We start from the raw sequence: 14546 nt of genomic DNA on the forward strand, positions 1-14546 counted from the left end.
AGCACGCAACCACAAGCAATGAAACCGGTACACATCCTAATCGGTGCCACGTTCACAAATGCAAACAAAAAACCAACGAACCCACACCCCCCAAGAGGGCACACTTCGTCCCTCTTCAGGTTACTCAGTGCGCACACTCAAATAAGAAGGAGGGAAAGTACATAGGAAAGTAACCACTCCGGGACTATCCGACGAGACAAAGCTAGGTGTATTGTAACACGGTAGCAGACTGCAAATGACTGAACGAGCCAACAGCACCTATATCCCACTCTTGGTTACGGTCTACCGGGGGAGCCTGTTCATCCTCCTTCACTTCTTTAGTGCCAATAGTGCCCCTTTCGCCGCGGTAAAAATCATTAGAACGAGATATGTAGCTGATGCTACAGCATGGTACAGAGAACTTCCGGTCAGCGGCATAGCTCTTGGGACAACATTGCTTCAACAGCGCCGATACAACGTCAGCGTGTGTTACAATCATCGTCCGAGTAGGTGGGAGTAACGCGATGCTGTTGAACGGCTGCGGGCCGAAGTCACTCATTGAGAGAGTGAGCAGTGAGGACCTCTCTCTAAAGGTACGCGGTAGTCCCTTAGCCTCTCCTTGAGCCGCCTCCCAAACGCAACGAGGGACAGAGGAGGGAGTATCGGTATCGTTGCTGAAGTGCGTCCGTACCACCTCGGCAGCCCGTAGAAGTAAACAACCTGGACCCTCTGGGTATTTGACAGCAATCCCGTTGTTGGTAATGCTGCGACAAGGAGCATAACCCCCTCTCCGGTCTGATGGATAAGAAATAGAGGCATCCCCACAAGAGATCCCCTGGTGTAAGGACCTGCGCACAGAAGGTGAAGTCCACAGAAGGAACGAGGCATTTCCGTTGTAAAGCCCATCAAGAGTTTCCACCCACCCCGCAATGGTCGTTTCATCGACAAGGTTCCTCATCCCGTCCAACTTACGCTTACAAGCAGCGGTGCGGAAAAAAGAACTTAACGAGGCATGCAGTGATTCCCAATGAGGACAAAACAGAATGCTGTCCCCACAAAGATCGTAGCTACCACCCAAACCAGGTGCATGGGAATACAACCTCGATGACTGCCAATCACCAAGCAAAGGGTCTACAAACACCACAAGTTTCCCATCAAAGCCTGTAATGTTGACGATTATCGCTGTTTCGAGACACCGATGAAACGGCGAAGTGAGAAGCATGGACAGCATCCCTAGTTCCCGCTGCCGAATTTTCGCATGGCGCCTTTGCTGTCGAAAAAAGAGCCCCGTTTCCAGTGCCTGCCATCGACCATCAGTGGAAAGTGGAGGATCAGTATTAGGAAGGTGCGATAGTGGAACCCCAACGTTAGACTTCCAATTACGATTAACGTGATCAAGTCTCTCACCGTGACGAAGTAGTAGAACCTCATCGCGAAACATACTCGCAGTCTGATGCCACTGAAGCGAGCGCCGCTTTGCTCTCAGAGCATACTGCACGGACGTCATGAAACGAACGGAACCGAGTTGTACACGCACTGTACACTTAGCCTGTGAACTTGTGCTCTGTAGCGTGGTTACACTCGTGCATCCTGGTCGCAAACCGAGAAGAGAGTGAACTAAATAAAGAAAACCAATCCCCAGTGCGACGGCGACGCACAAGCGGGGCAGAAGCTCGTCACCAAGTTCCACGGTCACGCGTTTCAATCTACACTACAAACGTATTAAAAAAGGGAAGAAAAATAATATCGAGACGCAAATGAGGGGCGGAGAACCAGAAAAGGCGTCTAGGATACACGTTAAAAGCACCTCTGTATGCGTAAGTGAGGGAATGTGGGATAGCACAGAAAGGAGACATAACTCTTGCTGTATACGGCAGAGCAGTGCAAATGTCTTGCACTACACATGCCGACCAACCGAGTGAGCAAGCAATTGGAAGTGAGACTGTGACCCGCACCGACCGTCAGTGAAACCGGAGAAAAATGCTTCGCATCAACCCTAAAGATAGGCTACAGCGCAGGAGGAAAGTAACCCTCCATCAGCCCCCGCGAACGTCTTAGAAATAATCAACTCTGGGATTTCGTCTGTTGCTGAGTCTCCTCTTGCAACTGCCCGTACATCTGCATGAGCAAGTCATGCTGGGCAGCGAGAGCTGCTAGCTTTTTTCGCAGTTCCTCAACTTCATCTTTGTAACGGCGAAGACTCTCAATCTCCACCGCTTGGCGCACCAGCTCCTTTTCCATCCGCTCTCGGCCACCACGAGAAAAGTGGCTAGTGGGCCCGTCGGTATGAAAATGAAGCAACGCTAAACATGTGTTATTCGCGCAAACGTCAACGGGGGTTAGTGGTTGGGATGGAACAAAGGAAGGCTCGGCAGCGGCAATTGAAGACGAGCACCTCGATCCACTTCGGGGCTGAATGCCGGTGCACACAGCGTCAGCTGGTTGCTTAATCTGTTTATTGAGTGCCTCGGCTTGCGCAGCCCGTATGAGCGCATCCCCCAATTCCTTTTGTACTTGGGTATGCCTTCCCTTCCACTGTAATAACTCCTGAATGGAGGCAGTTCTCTCATCCACTGCGGCACGTAATTCGTTTTGAACACCTGCAAGTTGTTGCTTATAGCTCTCCACGACCACAACATGATCACGCTTCAAAGCAGCGCACTCCTCAGCTGCCAGCGCTGCTTCCTCCAGCAGCTGTTTCTTCTGTCGTTCCGTGTCATCGAGCGCCGCGCGCAACTCACGCAACGGATTTAGGGAGCCCCGCTCATGCTCCACGAGCCTAGTTTCCGCTCGATCCGCACGATGTTCTGCTTGAAGGAGTTTCTTCTCCAACTGCTGAATGTGGAGCTCGTACTCCATTTGGTTTCGATGTAAGGAGGAAACAAACACCTCCTTCTCCCGCTTGAGTGACTCCACCACATCATTTGCGGTGTCACAACGATGATTAAGCTCTGACACGTAACGGGACACCTCACCTTGTAACTCCTGCACACGTCTATTCTTCTCTTCTAGCTGAATAGTGAGCTCGTTCACCTGCCTCTGCGTAGCCTCACACTGTGTCTGCCTCGCAGCTGCGATGTTCTGAAGCTCATTGTAATCCGCTGCGCCTTGTCGGAGCTGTCGTTCCAGCGACACAACACGATCCTCAGCCTCTGCCTTTCTTTCTAAAAGTTGTTTACTCCGCTCCCGCTCCCTTCCAAGCTGTTCCGATAGCTCCACTCCCTCCCTCTCGAGGGAAGCCATTTTCTCCTTGTCTACAGTGCTCCGCTTTAGATTACGAAGGCTATTAACCTCCTTTTGAAGCGACAAAATGCTTTGAGTGAGACGCTTGTTCTCATCGTTCAGACGCTGCGATGTTTCCATTTCCTCAGCCAACAATGCTTGGAATCGGAGCAGCTGCCCGTCAGTAGCATTCGGATCACTACTGGAAACAGTGCCCCCTCCTTGTCCTTCTTGCAGATTTCTACTGTCGTGGGTGTGATCTTCCGAAGTGACTAATGATCGATTATCACCTTCCTCAGACACGACCCCACTGCTCGCTCCCTTGAAAATGCCCTCGCCTCCGCCGCGCTCCCCGGGCTTGGACAGAAACGTAACTGGAGTCTGCTTCGTTCCCGTGACTGCAGTCTTGCCTTGCTCTCTTTCTGTCGTGTCAAACTTTTGTCCGAGCTCGCAGCTCACGTCACTCGACCGCGTTTGCAACACAGCGGGAGGTAACAACCTGTCACTAGCTTCAACTTCGCAACAATCCCCCATGCCGATAGCCGATGGAGCAACACCATGTGTACTACTATCCTCCTGATGTGTTTCTTTCTGTTTGGTCGCTAGCTGCATAGAAATGACCCCTCCTTCCACTTCATTAAGTTCACTACCCGATAAATGCACCACGTCATCGCTTCCATGTCCCTCTTTTTCTTCAATGCCTTCGAATTCCTCCAACTTCCCAGCTAATCCCGAGACGTTGTCAAGTGTTTTTTGGATCTCGTTCAGCCATGAACCAAGCATGGTAACGGAGGAACCTAGGTTTTAAATAGAAGTAGAAGGAAGAAAGAGAATATTAGTGATGAAGAAAACATTAACCTCCGCAACTGCACCTCTACAACACCATATCCTTGAGGGAAAGGAAGGAAACAAATGTGACGAAAACCTGCACACGACAGATATCAACCCAACGTTCACACGACAGAGACGGTCCACGACCAGGGACTCATGGTCACACCCGTGATAAGCAACAGCACGACATATGTCAAGCGACTCAATTCGACAACACGATCGAACTGGGGGGAGGGGACAAGGTAAACTCAGCCCTGGAGGGGATAACAGTCAACGCAAGTTGCGAAAAGGTGGTAGGGATTCCGCTGATATGACGAAAAATAAAACATCCTGAGAGTCGTATGCCAGCTGGATCATGCGGTCCTCACTAAACATTAAGCCATCAGTTGATGCCCCCTCACCACGAAGGCCGCCAATAGCCACAACACGTCCAAAGCCAAGCAAACGAAAATGGATGAGAGCCGCCGTGTCACCCACCCACTAGCTTTTGACTCGTAGCCCTTCATACAATTAGATTATCTAATTTCCCTTCGCTACACCTTTTCTATCGAGAGGCCCTGCGCGAGGAACAAAGGTTTTTACACCTTTCAGCGCAACCCGCAGCAGTGGCCCCTGGGAAACGCCACCGGCATAACAAACGTTAACCAGCTGCCGCGAAAAATGCGTCCCCACATAAACAAAACAAAAACCCACTGAAGCGGGAGGTACACCACAGCACCAACAAGAGAAGGGAAAAGGAAAGCAACGACTGGTAAGAATGTACAGAAAATGTCCCAAGGACAAAGGCAAAAACCTCATGGCGGAGCGTTTGTTCCCACAAAGACGAGAGATTAACAGCGAAAGCAAAAAAGAAGCCTTGTTAACTTTATGTCCGCATTCCCATTTCTTATCTCTCTCAACGACGAAGCCAAATGAAGTTAGACGGCTCGTAGGGCACAACGGTTGCTAACAAGCGAACATGGGAGGACAGTCACCTTCCTTTCCTTGCAGCAGCAACACCACCACGTTTGCATAACGTGTTAATTGCGCATTCCTTCCTTCACTCCATCAATTTTATCACACTTTATTTCCTTGCTCCTCCCCTCTGGCACAGCTTAACTCAGGCACTGGGCGGTACTTTGACCTGGAACTCATATACAGCATGTAAAAATAGGTGCGCAGTGGAAAATACGAAAGGCGCAGAGGAATCCACACAGGCGTTAAACGGCTTGGGAGCAAAAGACAGAAAAAGAACAAGCGAAAATAACAGGAACACACACAATTAAAAAAGAAAAAACGAAAAAAAAAGATATTTACTTCATTTCTACCTAATTCATGAGGTGAAGCAAGGAAGGATGTAAAATAAGAAAGGAAGTACCCCCCCCTCATATGCAGGAACACCTCCCGATTTTGTCGCAGCCACTCCGTAACTTGTGTTCCGTTGACCATCCTTTTCTTAATATCTCCCTTTGAATTGGGATGTTTCTCTTCCTTTCTTTTAATTCATACTACTTCCTCCTTTGCTCTAAGCCCTGCCGCTCCTCCCGCTCTCGCTAATTCCCCGCTCCATCATGAAAACAATACGTATGCTCACCTGGAGAAAAGAGAAAGAAACTGGTGGTGCACATATACACAAGCACATGTTATCCCCTTTACATCTCATATATACGCACAGAGCCCTCTTCACAGAAGCATAAAAACGTGCCCACCCATGCACACACATTCGCGGTTTACTACACTATTCTCACTGGTATCATTTCTTCCTTTGATCAAAAATACCTACAAATAAAGTCAATACAAACATACAACAACATCTGCGCGGAAGCTTGTTCACATTTATATATTATTAGATGTAGTAACCCTTCTCACAGTGTCTTATTCGTCACCGTTGACTCATTCCCCTTTCACACAAATGAACAAAAAAAACATAGTTACATTCTATAATGATAATTTGACCTCGAGACCGAGAATAAGTAGTGTAGACCTCCTCACGTTACCTCGAGCACGGTCGGCAGCCATTCCTAAACCACTTCATCCCCATGCATACTCTTCTCCCAGTGGAATGTTCACCCTTACATATTCTCTCCCCCTCCTCCTTTAATTCTTTAGGTACGGACCTCTCTCCTTTGCCCTTGTTTGCACCCTTCCCCCGCTTTTTATTGTCTACCATGGCATTTTTTTTTTCGCAAATCGGATTGTTCTTTCATTCTTACATGGCCTTCGTGGGGGCGAAACCGCATTCACATTTTTCCAAATGGGGAAAAGTAACACGAGAGCAAAAAGCAAACCCCCACAGAGTAAAGTAAGGGTGCATCATGCAAAGTGAGCGGACAGACTAATGAACAATGAAAAGTACATCAAGTAGTTTGTTTTTTTAGGTGCGAAAGGAAAAGAAGACAAGCATCCCCGTGGTGTGTAAGTTACTCAAGGGGAAAGTAGCTTTTGGTGTGGCTGTTATGTGAGCCCCTATTCGCACCACCTCCACTGAGACAGACAATGAGTGTTAACCTGGTAATTTATCTTGAAGCACGACAGAGCAACCTGCGCGGTGCTCCTTAACAAAAGAAGTACGGTTAGGGTTACGCAGATATGAGTGCACAACTCCTTCTCCATATACATATATATATATTTGCCTACATTGAAACACTTGTCTTCGTTTCTACACCTAAGTGCTAGAGGACAAGCACAGAGGTGGTTGTACTACCTCACCGAAAGTGGATCTCCTTTTTCCTACGACCCAACCTGTCAAGGTGGTCGATCTTAATCCCACCACCAGGTCTATAGGTGAATTTATCCCGTTGGCCACCGTACGAAGCTATTGCATTTCTTAGTTTCTCCTTGGCACCGCTCTTCAAGCGCTGATGCGCACTAATGACGCAGGGTTTGAACATCTTAAGAGCACGCGACACCTCCACCTCCGTGAGGGTATCAAGCATCGCACCAACACATTCCAGCAGAGCCGCAGTAAACTTCATCTCGCTAACGGACGTTTGAAGGGTGCCAGCATGTGAGGAAGCAAACTTATTCACGATATTAGCTAAGTCCGGCTCCCTAGCAGCTGCATTCAGGTCGGCTGTCACCATCTCATCACACTGATCCTGGGCGAGGGAAGGAACGAGGAAGTTCAAAAAAGATGAATGCAAAGCGACTTTGTCCGCATCTTCAAAACCAGCCTCCTTCATCCGCTTGCGAGCTTCATAAGGCAGAGCGGTGCCGCGCGATGGGTCATGGTCAACACCGATAGCAAAGTGAATCCACAAATGATCAATCGTGTCACGAAGTTCAGACTCACCCACAAGTAACAGCGAAGAAATCGCCAAATCCTGCAGCAAATATATTTGTTCTTTGCGTTTACGGCGGAAGTTCATCACATCCTCTCGACTAAAGCTGCACAGCCTCTCACCGCGCGAGAAAGCTTCGCCAGAGAGTCTTAACCACGAGAGAACTTCATGTGATCTGCAGCAGTTCCATTGGGTTACAATGATGTCTGCAACGGTGTTTATACTCGTTGGCACGTAAATTTCCCTTTTCGAGGGCTCCTTCTTCCTGGAGGCACCTTGGACTTTCGCGTACGACTCACCTATATCAGGCAGCGCTCCCTCAGCCGAACTTACCATCGCTTGTTTCCGCCACTCACTCACGAGCGCATTGGTAAATGCCTCGCTCCACTTACGATCCGAGGCTAAATTGAACCACACATACTGTGAGTTCTTGGGGATAATCGGGTACGATCCATCCAAAACAGGTGCACTGCTAAGAACAGCGTCCGAGTGATCCTCGGCATTAACCTCGCCGGGCCTCCGGCGCTTAACGTGCAGACGAAAAGAAAGGTTGGGACAAGGAAGCCCATCACCAACAACCTGTTTGACCTCCGCTTCTGCCTCTTCGGGCTGTGTCACCGGATCTGTGTGGATAAGTACGACCGTTTCCTCGTTTTTTCCGGACTTTACTGTCGAAATGCGACAGCTACCGTAGAACATTATGTAAGGCTCCGGACGTCGAGTCGTCTCCACCACCTGCACAACCAAGACGACCATTTCCGTGCTCGGTGGAAGCTCATACTCCGTACTTGTATTGTAGAATGGAGTATTGGACCCCTCTTGTAGTGGTGACTCGTAGACACTGCCAATTGTTTCCTTCAGAAGGCTGTCGTACAAGATGAGACGCGCATACGTCGAGCACGCGCATGGATCATCCTCGGTTTGCGGGTAGTTGCGGCCACGGAGAATGTCCACATGAAGACGCACCTCCTGTGCAGAGGGGACGCTGGTCGCTTCCTTAGTTGGACGATCCATATCCTGATACCTTCTCGTGCTCAGTTTAAGCCTAGCTTCTTTCTCTCACACCTACACCGTCTTCTTTACTGTAAGAAACCCCCCAGAGTTACAATTGTGTGACGGGCCGGGTGTTTCGTTCACGGCAAAGGAAGTGATAAATGAATAGTGGTATGAAGAGGGGGAAAGGTCGCAAAACGAAGCAGGGCACCCCAATCACCATCAAAAGATAAATATTCTATATATTGACGAGCATACGCGCAGAGACACTTTAATTTCAATTTACTGATGCGGTTAGAAAAGCGTCAACCATGTTTTTCCTCATGAACAACTGGTTCCGCTCAACTGCGCCGTCATCCGCTATCCTTCGATACACGCTATACCTTTCCAACTTCCATCAACACCTTTTAGGCTAGTCCCTTCTCACTTACACCCAATAACCTTTTAAAGCAAAATGTACAAGGGACATATCTCTTAAAACGCTCAATCTATCAGCGTCGTTGTCATTTAGTTAAAGAACAGAGGTCACAAACATCTTGACGGGAAGATACCAAGCTACGTAAGGCAGGGAACGACTTCGCTTAGAAGTCGACGATAGTCTGTTCCCTTGAGCATGCACCTAGATTTTTTCCTTTGTGTGCTCTTATTTACTGGACCCTTCTTTTCTTCAATAACTCACAACCCACTGTTGGACGGCACGTACCTGCGCATCTGTGTACATGTGGGAACTACAAACACTTTCGTGTATACCCTTGCTTCGAGAAAGGAAGTTAAGGTTACACATAGGCGCAGTTTAATCATTTACATTGCGAAAATAATCTCATTACCTACCCCACCAACGCACAGAGCGTCAAAAAAAAATCGAAAGAAAATATAATTCCCTGGATAGAATTGGTTCCCTCCCTTCAACTCACCAGTCTCGAAATAGATTCACGCGGGAAACTGTACTAAACGGCAAGGGAAAGGGGAAGTAACTACGTTGTATTGGAGCGAGCTTACATACGAAAAACACACAAAAAAGCAACACCGCAGATATATACATAGAGAAGAACGATGAGAGGGCATAGTGATCACAGGCAAGTGGAGACCCGGCAGTATGCTCCCGCCCAATGTCACAGCACCCTCAACCTTTCCTGCCGTTACTTGGCGTCAAAAACTCAAATACCGTAGAAAACCGTGAAAGCATGAAAAACTAGCGGTAAAAGACAACCACAGTGAAAAAAAAAAAGATCAAAGAGAATCGTGCAGCATTGCGAGGGAGGAAAACAAAGCAATCCTTAGGAGAAACCAACATATATATGACCTAAAAGCGAGGGTAGAAACACCTTGAAGAAAAACTAACACGAAACAACTGAGAAAAAAATCAGCAAAAACATGCTCGACAAACGTAGAGCGACGGTGATACGGGAAGTGTTCCCACTCGCATCGCGCTGAACACTCCACCCCCGAGACAACCCTGCGTTAGCATTTGTATTAAGAAAATAGACGAAAAGTAAAGGGCATACTGACACTTGGTAACAAAAACACAGGGATAAGAAAACGGCCCCCAGCAATAAAGAGTTGGAGGAGCAACAGTTGAAATCGAATCACAGACGCCACCAGAGATTATGTGTCACTGTTGTCGATCAGTTGTATTTACTCCCACTTACTTGCAATCACCCCGACGTCTCTGCCAAGATTACATATGTTTTTCAGGTGATTGGCTTGTTACCTCCCACACACACTAGATTTGGTTTTATAATAAAAATGTTTCCTGGTGAAAGTCAACCCCAAGGGAATGGGCAACACTTCTTGCCAACTCCACGAGGCCGGGGGGACCGCAGGCAAATAAGAGCACGGTTCTGGGATCTTTGCCGGCAATTACCTGCGGTATCCTGTCAAAAATATCCATCCGTTCATTCACCACACATGTATATTCTCCATCTTCCACATTACAACCGCCGGTGAAAAACACCTGAATTCGGTCACTGGGAGCCTCCTCGATTGTAGACGAGGTCGAAACAGCGGACAAGTCGCCTCCCTGCCAAAGCTGCGACATTAACAACAAAAGTTCCCTGTCACGCACGCTCCACAGAAGCATGGGAGTCGGACTCCTCAACCCCAGAGCCATGCGATCGCAGATATGACTATATACGGACGCGCATGGAGTTATACCGATGCCTCCTGCGACAAACAAAATGTTTTGATGTTCGTTGATATCTAGTGCACGGCCACATGGGCCTTCAACATACAGTTTAAACTTCAATCCGCGTCTACACACCAACTTACCCAGCTTTTCTGTCCACGTGCCCTCACCCATTGATTTGATATAGAGTAAATAATAGCCTTCGTGTTCACACATTATACTGAAGGGATGCCACTGTAGCAGCGATATGTTGGGAACGTTTACAAACACAAACTGCCCAGGTAATGCCCCCAGCGACCCATGTCGGAAACGAATCTCCACAAAGGAGCCGGACGCAGTAGCCGACACGAGGTCCACTGTCGATCCACGGCGATATATCCTCAGAAGCCAGTCTAGGAACCAAATAGTCAACCCGGGGAGGAAGTATTCCCATGCCGAGGCCGCATGCCACAACACAACCGGTACCAACATGTAGAACGTGACGATGTGTGCGTAGTAGAAGAGCTCGTAGAAGCGGCGACGAAGGGGCTCCAATGCAAAAATGATTGTCGAAACAAGGGAAAAAAGTGTCGTAAGGGTGATAAGTGGAATTGTGTAGTCATCTCTGTTACCGGGAGGATCAACTGCTGGAATGGAAAAAATCCCTTGTGGAAAGACACCCAGTTCAAAGCAGCGCACGTACCAACCTATCGCGTGACCAACGATACCAAGCAACGCTCCGTATCCAAGGAGCCTATGAACCCAAATGGACGACTCCCATGAGGTCCCCAAAATTGAGTGAAGCACAGAATAACGACTCACGGGAAATATGGAAAGCGAGAGAAAAGCTACGGCCAACTGACCCATTGAACGATACCATCGCTCGGATGATACCGTGTCATTAGAGATGTCAGTGTACCTCTGCTTAAAGTTATGACCCTGGATCCAGTACAAAAAAAATAGCACAATCATTGAAAAAGTGAGAAAAAGAAAACCCACCTCGCCGTACGTGTAATCACGCAACACTGGGCATCTCCGCTTGAGAAACCTCCGCCCGTAGCGGAAAGAACGAATCAACGCAGTGGTAAGTAGTATAACGAACAAGTAACCGTAGAATATCAGATTACTTGGGTACGCCTTCAGCACTACCTCGTCATTTATTACCAAATTTCTCGTGCGTATCCACGACCACGGCAGATCCGGGCAAGTGTATGTATGAGGCTCAGTTCGGCACAGGGTGTAGTTGTGCGAGCTGAGCATCCTGGCATTTCTTGCTATGCGCACAGGCAAAAACGATTCTAAGGAGTTCGGCATATAAAGTGATACAACGGCCCAAAACGAGACGAACGCGACGGCGAACAGGAACCTCAAAAGTGGTGCGAATCGATCTGAGACAAATCGACGGCCTTTGTGGCCTGTCCAAAAAGGGTCAACGCCGAATACACGGCGTGCGGCTTGAAAGAGGATTACAACTCCGATCGGAACGAAGGACAAGAACGCTGCCAAACCAAGACCCGAACGGAATGCAACGCCGGCTTCTGGACGGCCACCTCGGTTCGTCGAGGCAGTGCTCCCGGTGCAAAAAACGGCAAGGCACTGCATGGTCTCGCTTCCCCACACAGCTCCTAGACCCCCTAACACGACAAACACCAAACCTAGCATCCCCATTAAAATAAGACCCAAAATGCCACCATGTATGCAAGCGAGAGTGCTTGTCCCGACGTACAGTAGAGAAACTCCAAGTGTAGAAAACACGCCGAAGGAAAAGAGACCAATAAAGTTCAGTGCATCGTAACCCGCCCAATTACTTGGATGCGGGCCCACGTTGTTGAACATTTCAGCCTTAAACCATAACAGAAGGCCTAGCACCGCTATGCACACACTGATAGCACCCACAAAAAGGAGTTTTCGCGCAGCAACAAGAGTACTGACATCATACCCCGTTCTCGTTATGTGTGGGATTAAATCCATAGAACAGGAATTACTCTCAACGGTTTTGTTTCTCTATATCACTGCGTTGCAGAATATGGGGAAGTAAATGGTAGCCCTCGGGGAAGGTGAATGGCAAAAGTGGTGTCAGTACAGCAGGGGGGAAGTTCAGCTTAATCTTTTTAAAAGGTAGTAATAAGAAACCACAGACCCACAAACTGGACGCTCAACCGCGTTTAAAGTTACCGTTTAAGACGCGCAAATAAAAGTTGTCTCTCCGTTATGAGAATACTTCACTCCTATTACCCACTTTCGACGCTTTTCTCACTCCGATACTTCGAAACAGACCATACTAATGGTCTCGTCCCAGCTGAAACATAATATCTCCATCTGCACCCAATGCCCAGTCCATTGAAAACCAGCTCAGAAATTGTCACTTCTGGCTCCCTAATCTTTAACACAACTTGCTTAGCGGCAGATGTCATGACCCTATGTGTGAAGGAGATATCGTCTCCTACATGAATCAGTGCATTTTGCTCAACGTAAACACACCCTGGGTTTGACCGAGTTGAAACCGGTAGCTGATTCCCCACAAACAACTGAACCTTGCAAGTCCAACTCCCTTCCTTTCAGTACCTTCATGCCCCTTGAGAGACCTTCTACGTTTCAGTGATTCATGACCGGTGTTGTGTTTCTGCTTCTCGTCAAAACTGTAATATGGAAGGAGGTTTCCGAGCTAATGTCGGTCAAACGCTCGAAGGCAGTTTATCACATTACGAAAGTACTGCTATAACACAGCTATACAACAAGGGAAAGTTTTTAAAAAATAAATACACCGTTAAAGCGCAGTTACCCTTTTTCCATCCCCCTAACAACTCTACAGGTAAGAAAAAAATGTGCTGCGTCGTAATGGACCCCAACATCTGGCAGTTATATGGCGTTTCCACTCTCCTCCGAAATTACAAATTGGCTGACGTTTCCATGCGTGTAACGATCATACTGCGAACAAAGCAAAGAGACCAGGTAATTTTGCGAAGCACTCCTTAAATATACCAAAATATCCGTCAAAATGCTGACCACCTTGATAGAAAGCCTTTTTCCGCAAGAAGATAGAAATACCTCCGAAAAAATCCGGTTAAAACATAAAGCGGTAAAGGTTACGACATCGTAAAACAGATCACAAACATGCATATATAAAGTTGAAAATACAGTACATGCACGGTCTTTCAATCAAAAATTTAAAAATAAAAGCAACCAAAGTAAAGGCATTTTAAAAAAATAAAAAGAAGAAAAAGCGGCAACCAAAAATAAATAAAATTAAGGGGTTGCACGATTTCCAACACATATACCGGCGAATGACAGACAGTGCTAACTCTTTATTCCTCTTGGCACTGCGAAGAGACAAAAAACTGTGGAAATACAACTTCCTCTTCCCAAAATGAATAATTGCCCACAACATCTTCGCTTCACAATTGTGGTTTATCACTGAACCCGTATGGCTCCCATGTTCCTCCTCTTCACCTTCCTGACTTCCACAGCTTCCCTCACAATTATTTAATATTGTGAACACAAAACACACGTAAGTCAAAACGGTCAAATACAGACAAGTTACGGGGAAGACGGGACCACCAATCCTTCAAATATGAGACAAAACCTCTACAGCTCACTGTTCAGCATGCTGCGTAGACAGCTGAGACCACATTAGCGACAAAAGGTCAAAAAATGCACAAAGTCCCCGCCCCAATTATGGTAATCCCCTCTACAAAGATCATCTTGTACAACTGGTGTACAACACACCTCCGATGGAGTTAGATCTACTATACCACACAATCATAAAGATGGAAGACGGACATCAAGAGAGGCACCGTTGCTCTGCCATCACAGAGCACGAGCAGCAGAAAGCAGGGCCGATGCGTAACCCCCTTGATCGCACCTGCGCAGGTGAATCGATCGATTTAGTGAAAAAACAGTCTTAAAAAAAATATCATACACCTCATATTACCGTGTAAATTCCATTGCAACAAAGCAAAAACTTAGTAATAACGGGAAGTTGACGTTACGATCAACTGTGCCGACGGCCGTGCCACAAACAAATACCAGAAAGATATAACCATTAACGCGCCAGAAACCGCAGCCCACTGTGATCACCAAGTCAGCAACTGGCCAAAAAGACAATATTAGTTTTTGAAGAGCTAGTAAAGACATCACACGTATAACGTCAACGGCAC

At 47.5% G+C, this 14546-nt stretch overlaps 5 protein-coding genes across 5 annotated transcripts; all 5 read right to left on the bottom strand.

The window, feature by feature from the left end:
- Positions 1-202: 202 nt before the first annotated feature.
- TEOVI_000158300 (Histidine phosphatase superfamily (branch 1), putative) lies at positions 203-1486 on the bottom strand (the record flags this gene model as incomplete). The annotated part of the gene is made up of 1 exon (XM_067224790.1): positions 203-1486. One exon carries the CDS (start codon positions 1484-1486, stop codon positions 203-205), a length of 1284 nt encoding a protein of 427 aa, XP_067080891.1.
- A 557-nt stretch (positions 1487-2043) lies between these two features.
- Positions 2044-3984, bottom strand: TEOVI_000158400 (uncharacterized protein; the record flags this gene model as incomplete). Its single annotated transcript, XM_067224791.1, has 1 exon — positions 2044-3984. The coding sequence occupies one exon, from the start codon at positions 3982-3984 to the stop codon at positions 2044-2046; it is 1941 nt and encodes a 646-aa protein (XP_067080892.1).
- Positions 3985-4551: 567 nt separating this feature from the next.
- On the bottom strand, positions 4552-4830 carry TEOVI_000158500 (uncharacterized protein; the record flags this gene model as incomplete). The annotated part of the gene is made up of 1 exon (XM_067224792.1): positions 4552-4830. The coding sequence occupies one exon, from the start codon at positions 4828-4830 to the stop codon at positions 4552-4554; it is 279 nt and encodes a 92-aa protein (XP_067080893.1).
- Positions 4831-6716: 1886 nt separating this feature from the next.
- On the bottom strand, positions 6717-8306 carry TEOVI_000158600 (uncharacterized protein; the record flags this gene model as incomplete). The annotated part of the gene is made up of 1 exon (XM_067224793.1): positions 6717-8306. One exon carries the CDS (start codon positions 8304-8306, stop codon positions 6717-6719), a length of 1590 nt encoding a protein of 529 aa, XP_067080894.1.
- Positions 8307-10020: 1714 nt separating this feature from the next.
- On the bottom strand, positions 10021-12360 carry TEOVI_000158700 (ferric reductase transmembrane protein, putative; the record flags this gene model as incomplete). Its single annotated transcript, XM_067224794.1, has 1 exon — positions 10021-12360. The coding sequence occupies one exon, from the start codon at positions 12358-12360 to the stop codon at positions 10021-10023; it is 2340 nt and encodes a 779-aa protein (XP_067080895.1).
- Between the last annotated feature and the right edge of the window lie 2186 nt (positions 12361-14546).

The sequence above is a fragment of the Trypanosoma equiperdum genome (assembly GCF_001457755.1).
Source record: "Trypanosoma equiperdum strain OVI genome assembly, contig: ctg_388, whole genome shotgun sequence".
NCBI lineage: Eukaryota > Euglenozoa > Kinetoplastea > Trypanosomatida > Trypanosomatidae > Trypanosoma > Trypanosoma equiperdum.